At 39.3% G+C, this 18,501-nt stretch overlaps 1 protein-coding gene and 1 non-coding gene across 2 annotated transcripts in view; both read left to right on the plus strand.

Moving 5' to 3' along the window:
• The window catches only part of XPR1 (xenotropic and polytropic retrovirus receptor 1), a 240,745-nt gene extending 227,038 nt beyond the window's left edge, over positions 1–13,707 (plus strand). The window contains exons 14-15 of the mRNA XM_032393198.1: positions 2,749–2,970; positions 6,143–13,707. Coding sequence (XP_032249089.1) covers positions 2,749–2,970; positions 6,143–6,203 — 283 coding nt within the window. The 3' untranslated portion in view covers positions 6,204–13,707. The remainder of the gene's footprint in view (positions 1–2,748; positions 2,971–6,142) is intronic.
• A 4,466-nt stretch (positions 13,708–18,173) lies between these two features.
• Positions 18,174–18,280, plus strand: LOC116624964. Its single transcript, XR_004297981.1, has one exon. It is a non-coding gene; the product is annotated as a U6 spliceosomal RNA (small nuclear RNA).
• The last annotated feature ends 221 nt before the right edge of the window (positions 18,281–18,501 follow it).

Raw genomic sequence — 18,501 nt, forward strand, 5'->3', positions numbered from 1 at the left:
AAGCCCTGCGCTGGACTCCACTCACAATCTGCTTGAAATTCTTTCTCCCTCTCCTTCTGCCCCTCCCCCCAGCTTCCTCGCATGCATGCTCTTTCAAATAAATAAATCTTTTTTGAAAAAAAAGAATTAGAAAGGAAAAAAATAAAACTAATTATTCATCCATGACATGATTGCATATGCAGAAAATTCAAAAGAATTTACAAATAAGCTATTATTTTAATTGTAGCTGTGTCCTTGAATACAAGGTCAATATAAATAAAAATGTTCTAAAAAACAATCCCAAATAACTAGAAAATGAAATTTTAAAAAGCACACCATTTTGAATAGCATCAGAATATATCATATACCTAGGAATAAATTTAATGAATGATTATGTGTACAAAAATTGACAAGCCAGTTCTATAATTCATATGGAAACAGGACGAAGAATAGCTAAGACTAGGGGTGCCTGGGTGGCACAGTCAGTTGAGCGTCCAACTCTTGGTTTTGGCTCAGGTCCGATCTTAATGATTGTGAGATCGAGCCCCACCTTGGGCTTTATGCTCAGTGTGGAGTCTGCTTGGGTTTTTCTCTCCCTCTGTCCCCCCCTCCCCCGCTCGCTTGTTCTCTCTCTAAAAATAAATGAATAAAATCTTAAAAAAAAAAGGATAGAACAGCCAAGACTATGCTGGAAAGAAAAAAGTTAAAGGACTTATACTCTCCAATATCAAGACTTACTATATAGCTACAGTAATTAAGACAGTGTCTGATATTAGTGAAGGAATAGACAAATAGTCCACTGGAACAGAATAAGGAGTCCAGAAACAGATCCACATATACATTGACACTACCTGATTTATGACAAAGGTGGTTAAATAACAGTGTAGAAAAAGAGGTTCTTTAATAAAATGATATTGAATCAACTGGATATCCAAAAGGGGGGGAAATGAATCTTGACTCTTATTGTATACTGTATACAGTATACAAAATCAGTTCCAGGTGGATTGCAGAACTAAATATGAAAGGTAATCAATAACCACTCTAGAACACAGGAGGGCGCCATAAAGGCAGCTTTGGGTGTGTGATAATATTATATTTTTTATTTCTGAGTGGTAATTACACAGTGTGATCACTTTATAATAAGTTGCCCACTTAATGATTTGCACAATTTTGTATATCTATGTAATACTTTAATTTAAATGCTTATTTTAAAGAAAGCAGCCTAAAAAAAGGATTATCATCAAAGAAGTGAGTTAGGTTGACTGCTGACTTCTCAACAGTAACAATGAAAATCAGAAGTCATTAAAATGATATTTTCAGAGTGCTAAAAGAAAATAATGGTCTACCTAGAACTCCTTCTCCATGGAAAATATGTTTCACAAATGAAAATGAAATAAAGATATTTTCAGACATGTTTATAGCATTCCTCTGAGTCAGGATGGGCACATCTATCACAAAGTCTGATAAAATAAGATAAAACCCGGAAACATTAAGATAAACCTGAAAGATAAAGGTTGAATCTGGAAACAGTGTACTTGTTGCTGTTAGTGCTCTTTCCCAATCATGTGTCAACCCTCTTCTTCTTCACTTTCCCAGATGTCTAGGTCTAGGACCTGAGACTCTCCATCACTACAAGACCTACGGCCCTCCCACTTCTTTCTCTTCCACATATGATGCTGCTTTATGAATTAAAAAAAAATTTTTTTTCTAGTAAAGAAAAAAAACGTCACTTTTTAAATTCTTGATTATTTCATTTCTCCTTTAAAAATTATTTGCTTAATAGTAGAAGCAGATGTTCTATCACCCATGAAAAACAAAAGCAAAAAGCCTCCTTTGAATCTACTTTCCTCCTCCAACTCTTGCCCATTTCTGTCTCCTTTACAGCAGAATTCTTCAAAAGATGTCTGTACTTGGTATCTCCACTGTCTCACTCCTCCCCATTCCTTTAATTCAACTCAAATCTTTTTTCCCAATACTCAAACTCAATTGCTTTTGTTAATAATCTACAATAACAACAGTAATAATAACAGTAATAGCAGCAAACATTCATGTATTGCCCACTGTGTGCCTGGCACTGTTCTAAACACTTCACGTGTATTAACTTAGGAATCCTCATAACAGTCTTATGAGGTAGATACTGTTACTGTCCCATTTTGCTAATGACACTGAAGCATAGGTTAAGTAACTAATCCAAGGTCGTTATACCTAGTAAATGGTGGAGTCATGATTTGAATCTAGACAGTCTTTCAGAATCTGTATTCTTGTATCATACTGCCTCTCTGTTCTGCTAAATCCAGCAGTCAGTTCTCTGTACCTACCTTACTTTACCTCTCAGCAAAGCCCTTTTTTCACTTCATTTCTCAGAAGCTATACCCTTACATCTTCCTAGCTGTTCTTCTCAACTCCTTTACTGGTTCTTACTCTTCCCAAATTGTAAATGTTGGACTGTTCCAGGGTTTAATCCTATGCCCACTTCTTGCTTCCAGTTATATTCTTCCTAATCCCATGGCTTGTGCAGTTCTCCAGCCCTGGACTCTCCCTTGAACTGCAGACACATACCCATCTAGCCATGGGAATTTCCCCCTTTGCCTAGGCCATTCTGGTTCCCTCCCCACCCACCACCACACATCTTTTCCTGTTTTGATGTTCTAACCCTCATTCCTTGTTTTTATTTCATGAGTGGAAACTTGATATACGGGGAGGGTTACAGGTTGCAATAGTAAGTTCAGATTTTATAAATAATTTGCCTACTTACCCCATTTTGCTAAGGCGATTTGTGTGGAACTTCTTCCGCCTGGAGAATGAGCATCTGAATAACTGTGGTGAATTCCGTGCCGTGCGGGACATCTCTGTGGCCCCTCTGAATGCGGATGATCAGACACTCCTAGAACAGATGATGGACCAGGATGACGGGGTACGAAACCGCCAGAAGAACCGGCCATGGAAGTACAGCCAGAGCATATCCCTGCGCCGGCCTCGCCTCGCTTCTCAGTATGTATGGCTTCTGCTTCTCAGAGACGAATTTCCTTCAGGTTTTGGCCCTGGCTAACATTTAAACTAAGATGGTATGAGGTTGACCCACATGAAATTGCTGGCATTTAGCCATTTTTCACCTACAAGAAAGCAATAGCAGCAATTTCATATAATCCAACCTATAGAATGTCTGAACACATAGAGTAAAATGTCATTTATACATTAATTAATGCATTAAAGCTACAAATTTGACATTAAAAGTACACTGGGGAGGGCGCCTGGGTGGCTCAGATGGTTAAGCGTCTGCCTTCAGCTCAGGTCATGATCCCAGGGTCCTGGGATCGAGTCCCGCATCGGGCTCCCTGCTAGGCGGGGAGCCGGCTTCTCCCTCTGCTCTCCCTCTCTCTCTCTCTCTCTATCTCTCTCTCTGACTCTCATGAATAAATAAATAAAACATTAAAAAAAAAAAAAAGTACACTGGGGAAAATTTGTTGGAGAATAATTTACTTGACACTTCAGTATGTTTTGTATACAAATAATTTTCAAGTTATAAACTTTAGGAATCCTGGCTCTGCCACTTGGCCTCTATGTAACCTTGACCAAATTACCTAATTTCTCTATATTGCCCTTCATCTGAAAATTGGAATTAATATGATCCCTGCTTATAGAGTGGTTATGACATGGGATTTAGACCAGTTTCCTCACAGAAAGAGTTCTTATATATAAATAGCTTATATAAATATAAGTTATTATTATTTTTATTTTTTTACTGAAATAGCCACAACAGTATTTTTATAAGTCATTAACTTTGTATGATCCTAAAAGGAACAATAAATGTAGAATATATTGTGGCTGCATTTGGAACTTAGAGACAGATTTCACAGTGGATTGGAATGATGGGGAAGACTTAAGTTGAGCATGGGCAGTTGTCTAAAGGATAAGAGAGTGCTTGACTAGGACAGAGGCACAGTAAAGACATAAGGGGTAGAAGGAAAGCCATGTGACTAGAACTATAGTAAAAAAAAATTTAGCTGAATGGATGAAGTATGATTGTAAAAGACTGGAAAATACAAGCTTGATCATACATACAGGCAGGAAGGATTCAAAGAATGTTTTTCTTTTTTTTTCGGGGAATGTTTTTCATGGAAGAATGACATGAAAGTAATATTTTCATAAGTTTTAATGGCACTGTGCAAGATACTTTTGGAAATGGAACACTAAAGGCCAGAAGACCAACTGGAAGGCCACCACAGTATTCTGAAATATCAGACATCAAGGACTTGGGTTAGGATGCTTTACAATAGGACTAAAAATAGTGTAAGGAGATGGTAAAGGAAGTAAAAAATAGGAGGTGGTAATAGTAACCCATAGATACAGGAGAGCAGAGTAGAAATTGCCCAAGCTTCAAATAGAATTTGGAAGTTCTCTGAAGAGGACAAGGTAGAGAAAAGAAAAGCAGGGAGCTAAGCCTGAGGAAACACAGGCAAGAGAAAAAGAATAAACAAAAGGAGCAGGAAAGGAATGGCCAGGGAGGTCATTGGCAAGAACATCAAAACAAGCATGAGACTGTTGTAGTAAGGAAGCAGAGTTTGAAGAAGCAGGAGGAGGGGGGTGCGAGGGCTGGTGGGGTCAGCAAGGTAAGTGCCACAAAGGACTGGAGGACTGGAGGTCTCATTGAGCTACTAAATGTGAATGTCTTATCCTTGTTAGTCACCAGCAGAGGGCAATCTAAACATATACTATTTCAGCTTCAGAACCAGGGAAGCTCTTTGGAACTAGATTATTATGTTCAGTTTCAGGTATTAAGTGGAAAAACACTGAGATACTAGATTGCAACCAGAGGAAGGTGTTTAGAACAATGGAACAGGTTATGTTCAATGGAGAGAGCAGGAAATCTAAAATAAGAAGTTCTGAATTTGAGTACTGACTTTGGGACTCCTGCAGCCTTTAGCACATCCTTTACCTTTTTGAATGTCGGTTTCTGCCTCTGTCAAGGGGGAATAATGATACCTACTTCACGAAGTACCACTTGTACCTCATAGGGCTTATGAACTGCAGATTATTTTAACATTATCAAATCCCCATTTTTCATCTAGTACAGGACTCTCTTCTACTGATTAGTTCATCTTATGCTAACTGACAGTTGTCAGTGATAATGAAGTTTATAACTAGATGGGGCACCTAGTTTTATTGTTGGATGGTTATCGTGGTGGATAGCTTATGTTAGGCTGAAATAGGCTTCACTGTAACTTTAACCAGTTGATCCTAGCTGGGCTCTCATAACTTAGTCTCCTTCCTCTTCTACATCATACCCTGTCAACTTGTTGAAGACCACTGTCATGCCTCTCCTTAGGTCTTATCTTCTGCTGGTTTACTCACCTAGTTCCCATGTGTACCTCAAATGGCAGTATTTCTATCAATGCTCATCATAATTCCTTTACTGATGCTTTTTACATCCATTTTCTCACTTGATATTGACACTGTCTCCATGAAGTAGGAGTACTATTATGTGAAATGGGTATTATTATTCCTGCTTTATAGAGATGAAGATTAACACTCAAAAAGGTACATCATACAAAGTCAGTACTCAAAACTCAGATCTTCTTTTTTTACTCAAGTAAATTAACATGCAGTGTTTTATTAGTTTCAGGTATACAATATGATTCAACATTTCTATGTATTACTCAGCATTCATCACAATAAGTGTACTCTTATTTCCCCCCATCCTCCCACCCACGTCCCCTCTGGCAATCAGCAGTTTGTTCTCTGCATGTAAGAGTCTGGTTTTTTTGTTTGTCTCTTTTTTTTTTTTTTCCTTGGTTTGTTCACTTGTTTTGTTTCTTAAATTCCACATGTGAGTGAAATCATATGGTATTTGTCTTTCTCTGACTTATTTCACTTAGCATTATACTAAGTCCATCCATGTTGTTGCAAATGGCAAGATTTCATTATGTTTTATGGCTGATTTTTCTTATTACCTTCCTCTGGTTGCAGTCTAGTTTCTTAATGTTTTTCTAGTAATACCCAAAATTGAGTATGAAACTCCAGGAATCGTCCATCGGGTGCAGTATATAATGACCATTTACGATGTACTTTTAATGGTGATAAGATGGGAAATGTACCTAATACTGTGAACATGTTTGTATTTTAATAATGGACTCAATGCTTTTTTTCCCCCTTATTCCACTAGATCCAAGGCTCGTGACACTAAGGTATTGATAGAAGACACAGATGACGAAGCTAACACTTGAATCCTCTGAAGTCTAGATTAACATCTTTGGTTTTCCTACTCTACAATTCTTTCCTCGACCAACGCAACCTCTAGTACCTTTCCAGCCGAAAACAGGAGAAGACACATAACACATTTTCCGAGCTCTTCCAGATCGGATCCTATGGACTCCAAACAAGCTCACTGTGTTTCTTTTCTTTTCTTCTGGTTTAATTTTCATTTTCTATTTTTAAAACAAATATTTACTTCATTTTGCCAATCAGAGGACATTTTAAGGAACAAAAACATAGTATCTTATGGATTGTTTACAATCACAAGGACACAGATACCTATCAGGATGAAGAACAGGCATTGCAAGGACCCTCTGATGGGACGGTACCGAGATACCTCGGATTCCGCTGGGCCCGGTTTTGACTGGTTGAAACCGGACATTGATTTTTAAATTTTTTGTCAGTTTATGTGGAGATTTTTTCCTTTCCTTCATACCCAGCGCAAAAGCACTGGCTGCACTTGCAGGGAAAGTGCAACTTAGAGCAGTACCTTCATTCACGAAGCTACTTTTTAATTTGATGTAACTTTTCTTATTTTGGGGAGGGTTGCTGGGTGGGTGGGAAATATGATGTATTTGTTGCATATAGTTTTCTCATTATTTATGAAACTTAACCATAAAAGAATGCTATAACTCCTGTGCAGTGAAGGTGGTAACAGGGAAAGAAGATGGGAAGCTAATGTTGGACAGCATTTGAGGGTTAGTCCACAGTACCTCTTTCATGAGACAACTTGCACCAGTTTGACTTTTTCTTTTCTTTCTTTTCTTTTCTTTTTTTTTTTTTAATTTTTAAGCCAAAGTTTTATTACTGATTTCTTAAGTTGCTGCTGCTTTACAATCCTGAGCATGTCTTTCATAACAAAGCATCTGTATACTTCCACATAACCGGCTGAAATTTCTTAAGGGCCAGATACTTTTTTTTTCTTTTTCAAGGAACAAATGTGGAATATATTTGCCCATACTCCCAACCATAACAACTGAAGTTATGCCTTATTGAGCTTCATTATTTAGGGTAATTGAAGTATAACCTTTACTGACTCTGAAGGAGAAGATAAAGCTATTTCAGAAACTCCCTATACCCTATTGGATAGTTTTCCTTTTGAAGTCACTTGCTTTAGCCAGAATTTGATCAAATTAAAAGTCTGTCTTGGGGAAACCATATTTGTGAGAGCAAAGAACAAACTATCCTTCTTCTGTCACATTACATGAATAAAACAGACCTTGGCAGCCATTTCTCCCAGCAGTTTTAAAGGATGAACATTGGATTTCATGCCCTCCTATGACAGAAACCTTTTAAGATTTTTTTCGGTCTAAACTTGGTCATAAACAAAAGGTATATTTCTTATAGACATCTCAGACTTTCATGGTCTATGCACAATGCCCATTTTTACTTGGTCTAATTTCTTTCCTACGTTCCTAAGTCATCCATATAAGCCCCAAAACCTTAAAGGATTTTGCTTCCTTGAATGTAGTTGGCATTAAATTGAGCATTTCATTATCTAGCAAAATTAATATAATACCAGGAAAAAGTGAAGTATGTTTTAATCCTCCCATCCCCCCCAGATCCAGATGAAGATTCTAACATCAACATCAGTGGATTCATGAAAGTAAATCACTTCTGTCATTTTCAGCTTAATCTTAGGCAAAGAGACAAATGAGTGGAAGGGCAGCTATTATTATCACTTAACTTAGTCTTGAAAATATATGGCTGCTGCCCCTTATAACACCCCTCTGGTCAGCAGCTCTTCCGCCTTGTATTGCAAGTCTTCACTCGTCCCTGTAAAGTTACTGTTACTACCAAAATTCTATCAATTAACTGACAAAGAGTTCATTTTTAAAGGAGTTTATTCCATTTTTATTCTGACAAGCTTCCAAAGTTTTTTTCCCTTTCCAAATTGAGATTTTTTTCTGAAAAATCATACAAATTTTTGGCTTTTGTTGTTTTTTTATGTTTTGCCAAGCATGTTCCTTGGCCCAAAACTGAAGAGGAAAAGTTTAATTACTTTTTTTTAGTTTAAATGAATTAAATAATTTATAATAATCAGTGGTAACAATTTAGTGACCCTTAATAGATTAAAGGTTGCATTATTTATACTTGGGATTTTTTTTCTAACTATTTTGTTTTTGTACTTTAAAACTATGGGGGAAATATCACTGGTCTGTCAAGAAATAACAGTAATTATTACTGAGTTGGATAAGTCCAGTGGACCAGTCATTTCTTATACAAATAAAACTGGTGGTACTAATGTGTATCCAGAGCAATTTGAATTGTCAACTTCATTTTCTGTTAGTAACACTATATAATGACACACATAAAATCTTATAGTTGACTTCTAGTATTTGAACTCCCCACTGTTTTTCTTTCAGTGTATCCTATGGCCAATTTGATTTTTCTTCAACTGTTATGATTCTAGGCCCTAATCAGTATTATTTTTTCATAGATAATACAGTGTTAGAATTTGTTCCTTTTCTGATGTGTTTGTCCTGTTGGCATAGTCTATTCAAGAATGATAAGACTTATGTAACTTTCAGCTTACCATGACAGATGCTCAAATAAGTATTTAAATACACAGCTTTATGTGCCTGGTAAAGCTGTAAAGAGAAAAGAGGATTTTTCCTCATCAAAAGCAGTTTGGGAGACAGAGTAAACATTTAAATTTTCTTCCTTGAAAAAAAGGCAATGTGCATTTTTCTCATCTAAGTTTTAAATGCTCTAGCAGTTGCCAATGCTATGTCCTACCTAATATTTTATTGGAGATATCTGTATGCTGAAACTCTCAGAACTCCTAGGAAATTAATATCAGAGTCATTTTAAAGAAGCAGCAATCTAACCAAAGGTAAAACTTTATCTGATTTTAGGTTGAGAAATTCTAGTTTTATTTGAGAATCAGTTTATATCATCACTTTAAATACCCACCAAAGGAATAAAAAGGAAGTATTAAATGAAAGAATAAAGTCATTGGTGTGTAGAGAAATCAGAAGACAAAGAAAAGTGGCTCATTTTCTACTCACAAATATGCACCTATACTTACAGCTGCCTATGCCATTAAAATGGAATCCTTGATGAATTCATACCATATAGAGAGACAATAGAATGATCAAATTTAAGTCATTAATTAGGTTATATTGGTAATTTTTAAGATTGGAAAGAAGTTGAAAACCCATATACAACTTTCTTTTCCAGTGTCTCTCATTTTTCTCCTTAAGAAAGCTGCTTAACTTCAGAGTCAGAAGCAATGATGTGAGAGAATGCCAGTCAGTAACAGTAACCTATAGGGACCCTTAAAGAAGGAAAATGGGGCCTGGCCCCCAGGATCTGCAACTCCCCAAAATTTTCAACATGGAGAGTTTGAAGATTTTAATAGATTTTACTAGAAGTAAGTTGTTGATATATGGTATCCTTCCACCATGTTTTGACCAAAGTACATTCATGATAACTACAGAAAGCAGTTCATCCTTTAAGAGGTGAACTAAGGCAAGTTAAGAATAAAAAACAAGTAACCTATTACTGAGTTGTACAGGCATCAGATGAACAGACATTTAGGTAGAGAAAAATAAAATGATTGTGGAGATAGCAGAGAAGAGCGGGAAGGTGTTGGATTGTGGCAGCAAGAAGCAGGGCAGTTAAAAAGTGTGTGAAATCAGTGGCATTGGTCATGCCTCGCTGTCTCTCCTTTAGTGGTTATGTTGTTGGTAGAGACCTGCCTTTATTTTCCCATCATTTTTTTCTCCCATTATTTTGCATTATTCAGGAAATAATGCCCAAATGCAATTTCCTAAGCAATGACTAGGAAAACTTCTTAACCTAAGGAAACTAATTTAGAAGATAACCTTATCCATGGCATTATTTTATTCAAAAACTTAAAATTCTTTGAAGTGATTGCACTGTTTGGTAAACAAATTTCAGAATACAGTTCTCCTTAATTTGCATGAAATTTGCCTGTCTCAGAAAATAAGTACTTCTTGTTATATAACATATTTAAATTTTTTAAATTAAGATTCTTTCTCAGATTTAAAAAGAAAAATCATGTTGAATCTATGGCTTTTTCAACTACAAAATTGCCACACTTTTCTCAGATCTAGTAAATAAGCCAGGATCATTACATATAAGATCTAGTCACTAGGTTAAGACAATACAAGTTACGGTAGACTTCAGAAAAAGGTGAAGAAGAATAAATCAGATTTATCAGCCTTGTTCATTTTATGATGCATAAATTTTATTTTTATGTCTTGCTTATGATGATTAGGAGAGTTAAAATGAGATTTTACAAATACTTAAAAACATTTCTACATTTCAAATATCAGTCTTGATAGTAAATCTTAAAAGCTAACTTTCTGCATTACATTTTCAATCTGTACAGTGTCAGAGCACATGTGGGATAGAATTGATTATATTAGAGCGTAAGAAATTTGTAATGGTCAGTGCTACAGACCAGTGATTTAACCAGCATTAAACCACATTCTACTCACCACACATGAAAAAATAAAATCATCTATTAGATTGGAAAGAGCTTAATTTAAGCAATATGAGAAGTTTGGGAATGGAGATGAGCCTCCTGACTGGTACACTTAATAATGGCCTTTCTTGTATGAAATTGACAAAACTCTGATACTGAGTTACCCCTTAAAAACAACCTTCCAGAATGTATTTGCTTACTCACAGTGGAAGAGGAAGTGAGAGGGACAAAACTGAAGTGAAAAGAATCATTACACTAATTTTCATCTAAAATACGTTTCCTTGTAGCAGACCTTTGGTTTATTTTATTAGTATATCAAAGCCACCTTCAGTTTTTTTATGGTGCCGTCAACCTGAGGAGGACAATCAAATAACCAATTGTTTGCCTTGGATTCAGTGTGTCTGCTAATTACAGTCTCATCTTGTATACCTTCAAAACCAGTTACTTGACTCTACTTCCACCATATTACCTTAGTTCTTCTATGCCACTACAAATCAGAGAGAAGACTTACTACCAGAAAGGTGTGGACTTATAAGAAAGAGCAAGGATTCCATCTCACTACCCAAACTTCCTGATGTTCCTACCCAGACTTCCCTGATTGTCCTGTAACACCAGCATGGTGGGAATAGGGAGAAAGATTGTGGGGAATCCTGAAAGAATCCTGTAATTGATCATGACATTGTTATTCTTTTGAAGTGTAAAGTAAAATTGTGAGCCACTCACATTTGCAAAAAGAGCATAATTGAAGCTTTATCACATTAAGATTAATTTCTTGCTATATTCTGGATTAGCACAGAAGCTTGTATCAATGAAGACTATTTAGGAGGGGAATAGGGTGTAAAATGTATCTGTCTTTTCAAACCCTCTCCCTCTACTCATGTTTCCTTCACCCCCTACCACATTGTGTTGGTCAAATGATACTATTCTATGAAACCCTGAGCTATAGTTGTCAAAAGTAACTATGGAATGTGATTAGTCCTCTGTGGGTGCTTCTTTCCCTCTTTTTTCTCCCTTGCTTTCTTTCTTACTCTCTCCACTCTGGTAAATGGAAAAGGTGACGTCAAAGAATTGATGCTTGCTTGGACTCATGTTGTATCTGTGACTATGCTATTAGCTGTCTCCTTTTTCCTTCTTATATGGGTAGAATTCTTACAATGTGTGGAGTTCCCTTCTTGATAAGTAGGTTAAATGCACAATGTGGTACTGTTTTATAGTTTCTAGATGGTTGTATAAAACAAAAAGTTAATGTGGTTATGTGTTTTTAAAAGAAAATAAGTGATTGATTACAAACTCTGTCCTTTTTTCATTATTACAAGCTCTGTTTTCCAACAGTTTGCTGACTCCTTTGTCATTGGCGAATGGCTCATGTGATTGCGTGTTTTTCTCTCTGGGTTTCTTGGATTCCTGAACATGATTCTTCTTAAGACTAACGTATATAGGAGTTTAGGGCAAACATATTTCAAGGATGAAACATTTTCTAACTCACTAAATTAAAAAATAATCTTAAATGGCCTTTTTGTCTTTAGGTAGTATTAGGCATCTAATGGATTGATACAACAGCTCATTTTTTCCTACTCACACAGAATCGTAAGTATTATGTGAAATAGTATGTTTAGTTGTGTTTTGGAGAGCTGGACTCCTGTTATCACTACATATCCATGTAGAGAGGGGACAGTAGCTATAGGATGATGAGATTGGATGGCTTTTCTAAGTGTCACTGATGCCTACAGAAGGATAATGAACAGCTGAGGGCAAGTATCAGGCAACTGAAAGCCAGATATGGAAACAGAGGGCCTCTTTAGTTGCATACAGTATTCTCATTTCCTACAGTAGGAGACAACGGGAAAGAAGAGAAAATGAAGACCAATCAGGACTTTAAATAGAGTAGCAGAATTTCAAAGACAACCAAGGCAGGTCTGTTATGCAAGGTCAGGGTCCTCATTGAGAAAATCGTACACATCAGATGCAACATCTAGTTGGATCCCCTCCCCGCAAAAGATTTTAACTCCACAAGCCCCTGGGCAAAGTCTGAGTCTATAGACCTATTTCCCCATAATCCTCACTAGCACTCCCCATCCCTACTCCAAAATGGGAAATATTAAAGATGCTTCTCTTGTGCAAGACAACACATGGCACCACTCAGGATCCTCATAACTCAGCTGGGGACATGCTGGGCCAGCTAAGGGAAGATAGGGACTATACACTAAAAGGACCGTAAGATAGTATACAGGTACTGATAGGAGTTGGAGGAGATCCTAAGAATGAAGAAAGGAGCCAGAATATAAGATTGAATAGAGATGAATTTTTGACTTGGAAGTGCTCCGCAAGATACAGAATTTAATTCTCTAGCAAAGATTCCAGGAGTTGGTGCAAACTTGCTACTAGCATGGCTCCTAGAAACATGGAAAAAGTGATGGCCAACGTTGAGCAGAGTTAAAATTCCAGAATTGCCTTGGCAGACAGTGAAGGATGGAGCTAAAAGTCTCAGGGAAGCGGGCATGATGGATATACTGTGGCTGGAAGGCCAAGAGGACACACCATGGACAAAGGTCCTGAAGCATACACTGTTCAGAGGTGCACTACCATCACTAAAAATTCAAAGATGACTCTTCTATAAAGACATCACTACAGAACAATGTTGGCTGATAGCAACGGGGATGATAGGACTCTGAAACAACAGAGCCAGGTGGCAACATAAAACCACCCAAAGCCAGGAAGTCACAATTACTCTCCTGACTGCAAGGTCACAGTGGCAGCTGAGAGGGTCAGAACCACAGAGAGTTATGGGAATAATTCCGACAACAGAGTCCCTAGAGACAAAATAGATGGGCAGTTACCCAGCTGGTACTACTGAGCTTATACTAGCAGAAGTCAATGATGGACAATTTCAAAGCTGAGGCCGTTGCCCCAATAAAAAGTCACAATCCCTTGCCCAATTTCTGAAGCTGACCGAGCCAGTTTTCAGACCCAGAACTGCTGACAGAAGAGATGGCTGGGTCCACAGGAGGGAAAACACTGCAATATCATGGCAAGTATACACAATAATGATTAGGAAACTACACATTAGGGTAAAGGGAATACCCAGATATTTGAGGATGGTTGAACATAGGGCATGAGTTGTCACTGATGGCCCAAGACCTGAATTATCATGGCCCCCATGTTAGAGTGGGTCCTATGGGGGCCAGATAACAAATGTAGTCCTGACCAATGTCCAGTTTACAGAGATCCTCAGCTCCCATGGACCCACTCAGTGGTCAGTTACTCAGTCTGCTAATACATAACTGGAATGACCTGTTTGGCAGTTGGCCCAACCCCACTTTGCCTCCTTGGTCTGCAAAATAAGAGCTGTCATACTGGAAAAGGCCAAGTGCAAGTCTCTCAAGTTAACCTTCCCCCCCCCCCACCCCAGGCATAAATAAATGTAAAGTCATATTGTGGGGAGAAGATAATAGAGATGTATTACCACATTCTATTCATCTCCTCCTCTCAATTCTTACTAGTTTGACCAGTCTGGTCCCTGAAGAAACCACATGGAGTAGGAAGGGTCACTAAACTATCACAATCTCAAGTATAATAACCCCAGTTGCAAGCAGAGTCCAGGTGTGGTATCTTCATTAGACCGGATCAATACCACCTCAAGTGTATAGTATACAGCCATTGATTGGGTGAAGGCATTCTTTTTTCTTTCAGTCAAAAGATCAGAAACAATTCACATTTCCATGGAAATAACAGACATTAACAGTTTTGCTGCAAGGCCATATTGAGTTCAATATTTGTACCAGTTGGACATCCACAGAATAACACCTTTATTTCATCAATGATATTATATTGATAGGGTCAGATGAGCAAGAGGTGGCTAGCTTGCTGGAGACCTTTATAAGACATGTGTGTTCCAGAGGGTCGGCACTAACCCCTGCAATAATTCAGGAGCCTACCACAACTGTAACCTTTTCAGAAGGCCAGGAATCAGGTCCAGTAACGAGGACATCTGCAAAACAAAAGACAAATTATTGCATCTTGTACCTCACTATGAAGAAGGAAACATGCCTGGTAAGCCTCTTCAAGTTCTTGAGTCAGCATATTCAATACCTAGAGAAACTATTCTGACTCATGCATCTTTTGACATAGAAGGCAGCCAACTTTGAGTCCCAGAGCAGAAAAGACCTCTGCAGCTAGCCCAGGCTACCATGCAGACAATCCAGATCCATATGCTCTGACAGACCTCATGGGATTAGAGGTACGGTGGTGAGGAAGGACACCATGTGGAGTTTGTGGCAAGCTCCAGTGAGAGAAAATCACAATGCAAGCCCCCAGGGCTCTGCAGCAAGGCCATGCCGTCTGCACTGAAGAATTGTATGCCTTTGGAAAACAACTCCTAACCTGCTAGTAGGCCCTGGTAGAGAGAAAGTCACCAAGTAACTTTGTGGCTAAAACTGCCCATCAAATGCAGGGTCCTCTAAGACCCAATGAGACTAGCTCAGCCACAGTCCATCATAAAGTGGAAGTGGTACCTCCAGGATTGAGTACCAACAGGATGAGAGGGTACAAGCAGGCTGCATTAGCAGGTAATCCAGAACCCCTCTCATCTACCATGATTGCCCAGGAGGTCCTCTTCCTGGGCACATCTCTGGCAGGACGAGGCATCCTGTAAGACCAACTGAAAGAGGAGGAAAAACCCCGGGTTGTTTCATGGATGGGTCAACTCTGTATGTGAGTGCAAGCTGAAACTGGATAGAGTTACACTACAACCTCACACAGGGAGGGGGTGGGGGGCGGGGCGCTTAAAAGACAGTAATAAGAGAAAATCCTCCCAATATTCAGAGCTGTGAGTAGTGCACTGGGTCACCCACTTAGTGTAGAAAAAAGAAGTGTCCCAAGGTTAGAATATATAGTGGCAAATGGCCTGGCTAGCTGATGAGGAAAAAACAGGAAAATTAGGGATAAGGGGTCTGGGATGGAGGTATGTGGATGAACTTAAAGAAGTGGACCTGAAGGAGGAAAATCTTTGTATCCTATGTTCAAATCCCCAGAGAGCATCCACCATTGATGAAGAACTAAATCAAGTAGACAGATGACTCAGCCCACTGGCCTTAGCCAGCCTCTATCACGGGCCACTCCAGTGTCAGCACAATGGAAACATGAACAAAATGTGGGAGCAGAGATGAAGGTTATTCATGGGCCAACAGCATAGACTCTCACTTACCAAAGATAATTTGGCTACTGCTGCCATTAAAGTTGTCCTGCCTACAGCAGCAACCAACAGAGTCCCCAGTAGAGCACCGTATTGATTTGTCTTCCTCAAGAGACAAACCAGCCACTTGGTAGCAGTTTGACTATATTGGGCCCTTTCCATCCTGGAAAGTTCAGAAATCTATTCTTTGTTCTCAGAAGAATAGGTACATATTCAGGTCATGGGTTGGCCTTGCCTTTCCTGACCACAGAGTCTCAACCAGCACCACCATATGACGGTTTATAGAATGTTCCATCCACTGACATGGGAAGATTATGTTTGGCGCCCAGGTGTAGAAAAAATGTGTTTCAGTGGACACTATGCATCATTTATAACATACCTTTCCAGATTATCAGATTCTGGTCGTGTTCCTCATCTTCAAGTTATTTTTCAACATTTTGGTAAATTGTAGGTAATTATATGTAAATTCTGTCTTGTCTTGTGGTGATTTTAATTGACTTATTTCCCACTGCAGAAAATAATTTTACCTCTACTTGCAATTCATCCCAATATCCCTTAATGCCAAATATGCTTGTGCTCTTTTGACTTTCTTAAATTTTGTATATATACACATATCTCATCCATCTTTGTGTCTGAGAGTCCTAATTTTTTTTTCAGAAAAAAAAATTACCTTTTAACACAGGTGACTTGGGCACCTTTGGTGCTCTCTTGCCCAACAGTGACAGTAAATGGAGAGCTATAGAAACCTCAGCTTACAAAGGGGCTCAGGTCCCCTAGAGACGAGGTCTGGGTCGTATCAGACTAGCTTGTGAAGCCAGGAGAAACGGTAACCGATGAGGAGAGGCTTCTAGAACGGATGAGCGTCAACTGTGACCGAGAATCCAACTGCACCATTCCGGGCTGGCTCATCCTACTAACTTCCCCCTTCTGAGTTTCTTGGGAAGAAATGACCTGAGCCATTCGGGAAGCACTGCTGCCAGAACATGTAGGGAAAACAAACTGAATGGAACAAGGAGTGAACTATAGTGCTCACAGAAACACACCACCCACACCTCTTTCCAAGGAAGGACTTGTTTCATAGACGTGGGGTACGGCTGTGGGGGCCCCGTAAGCAGGGTCGGACAGCTCCTTCAGGGTCTGCCTCGGTGGTGGAGAGCTGCTGCACCCAAAACCATGCCCTTCCTGGGGCAACGCACATTCCGTGACTAGACAAATCCACATAAAGGCGCAGCCATCTTGTCCCCACACACAGCGCTCAGAGGTACGATGTTCGCTCCAGAGTTCCATGCTGGGTTGGCCAAGGTTTTGTCAGCCTTGCGCTGCAGTTCAACTTCTCCCTGCCTCACCCTGCTTCTCTCCCTTACTTCCACAGCTTGTCCACCCCAAACTCCCTCTCACTGCCTTCTTTTGGAAAACCTACCCTGAAGTGCTAGTCCCCTTGCTTCTAATCCTTCTTCCCGCTAGTCTGGAACGTTGTTTGGTTTTGTTTTTTTTTAAACACCCATCTGACCATGTCATTTCACCAGTGACTCAAAATCATCAATGACTTATTGGACCAGGTTATTTATTCTCCTGCATATGTCAGGAGATCTGAGAAGTCAAAAACTGTACTCTCAGGGCACCTGGGTGGCTCAGTGGGTAAGCCTCTGCCTTTGGCTCAGGTCATGATCCCAGGGGCCTGGGATCGAACCCCGTGCCGGGCTCCCTGCTCGGCGGGGAGCCTGCTTCTCCCTCTCCCTTTGCCTCTGTCGCTCCCCCTGTTTGTGCTCTCTCACTCTCTGTCAAATAAATAAATAAAATCTTTAAAAAGAAATAAATAAAATTGTACTCTTTTCTGTAATTTTAAACGTTACCTACAATCAGTTCTGTACATTGTAGGACACGAGGCCCTTTGGAATCTGACCCATCTGCTGGTCCACCCTCATCTCTCTCTGTCTTCAAAATGGAAGCTCCAGGAAGGTGTGTCTCTCCGCCTCTGTGCCTGAGGCTGATTCTGCAGAGAATTCTCCCCTCTTGTTCTTCACCTGCTCAGGCAGTGCCAGGGAGCTCTACTTCACTCCTTCAAGAAGACTACCACACCCCTATACTTATCCCACCAGTACCCCCCCCCCCCGCCATTAGAGTGTTCCTTGCCTTTTTTTTTTACTTTTTAAATTGAAGCATAGTCAACACACAATGTTACATTAGTTTCAAGTGTGTAACATGGTGACTGGACAACTCTACACATTATGCTGTGCTCTCCCCAAGTGTAGCTGCCCTCTGTCACCACAAACACTATTACATTATCATTGGCCAGTGCTCGCTTCAGCAGCACATATACTAAAATTGGAACGATACAGAGAAGATTAGCATGGCCCCTGTGCAAGGATGACACACATTATCATTGGCCATATGCCTTATTTGTACCTTTCATCCCTATGACTTCTTTATGCCATAACTGGAAGCCCATACCTCCCACTCTCCTTCACCCATTTTGCCCATCCGCTCACCCCCTCTTCCCTGGCAACCATCAGTTTGTTCTCTGTATTTAGGGGTCTGTTTCTGCTTTTTTCATTTGTTCTCTTGTTTCTTAGATTCCACACAGAAGTAAAGTCATGGTATTTTTCTTCCTCTGACTTACTGC

Source organism: Phoca vitulina, unplaced genomic scaffold (genome assembly GCF_004348235.1).
Source record: "Phoca vitulina isolate PV1807 unplaced genomic scaffold, GSC_HSeal_1.0 scaffold71, whole genome shotgun sequence".
In the NCBI taxonomy this organism is placed as follows: Eukaryota; Metazoa; Chordata; class Mammalia; order Carnivora; family Phocidae; genus Phoca; species Phoca vitulina.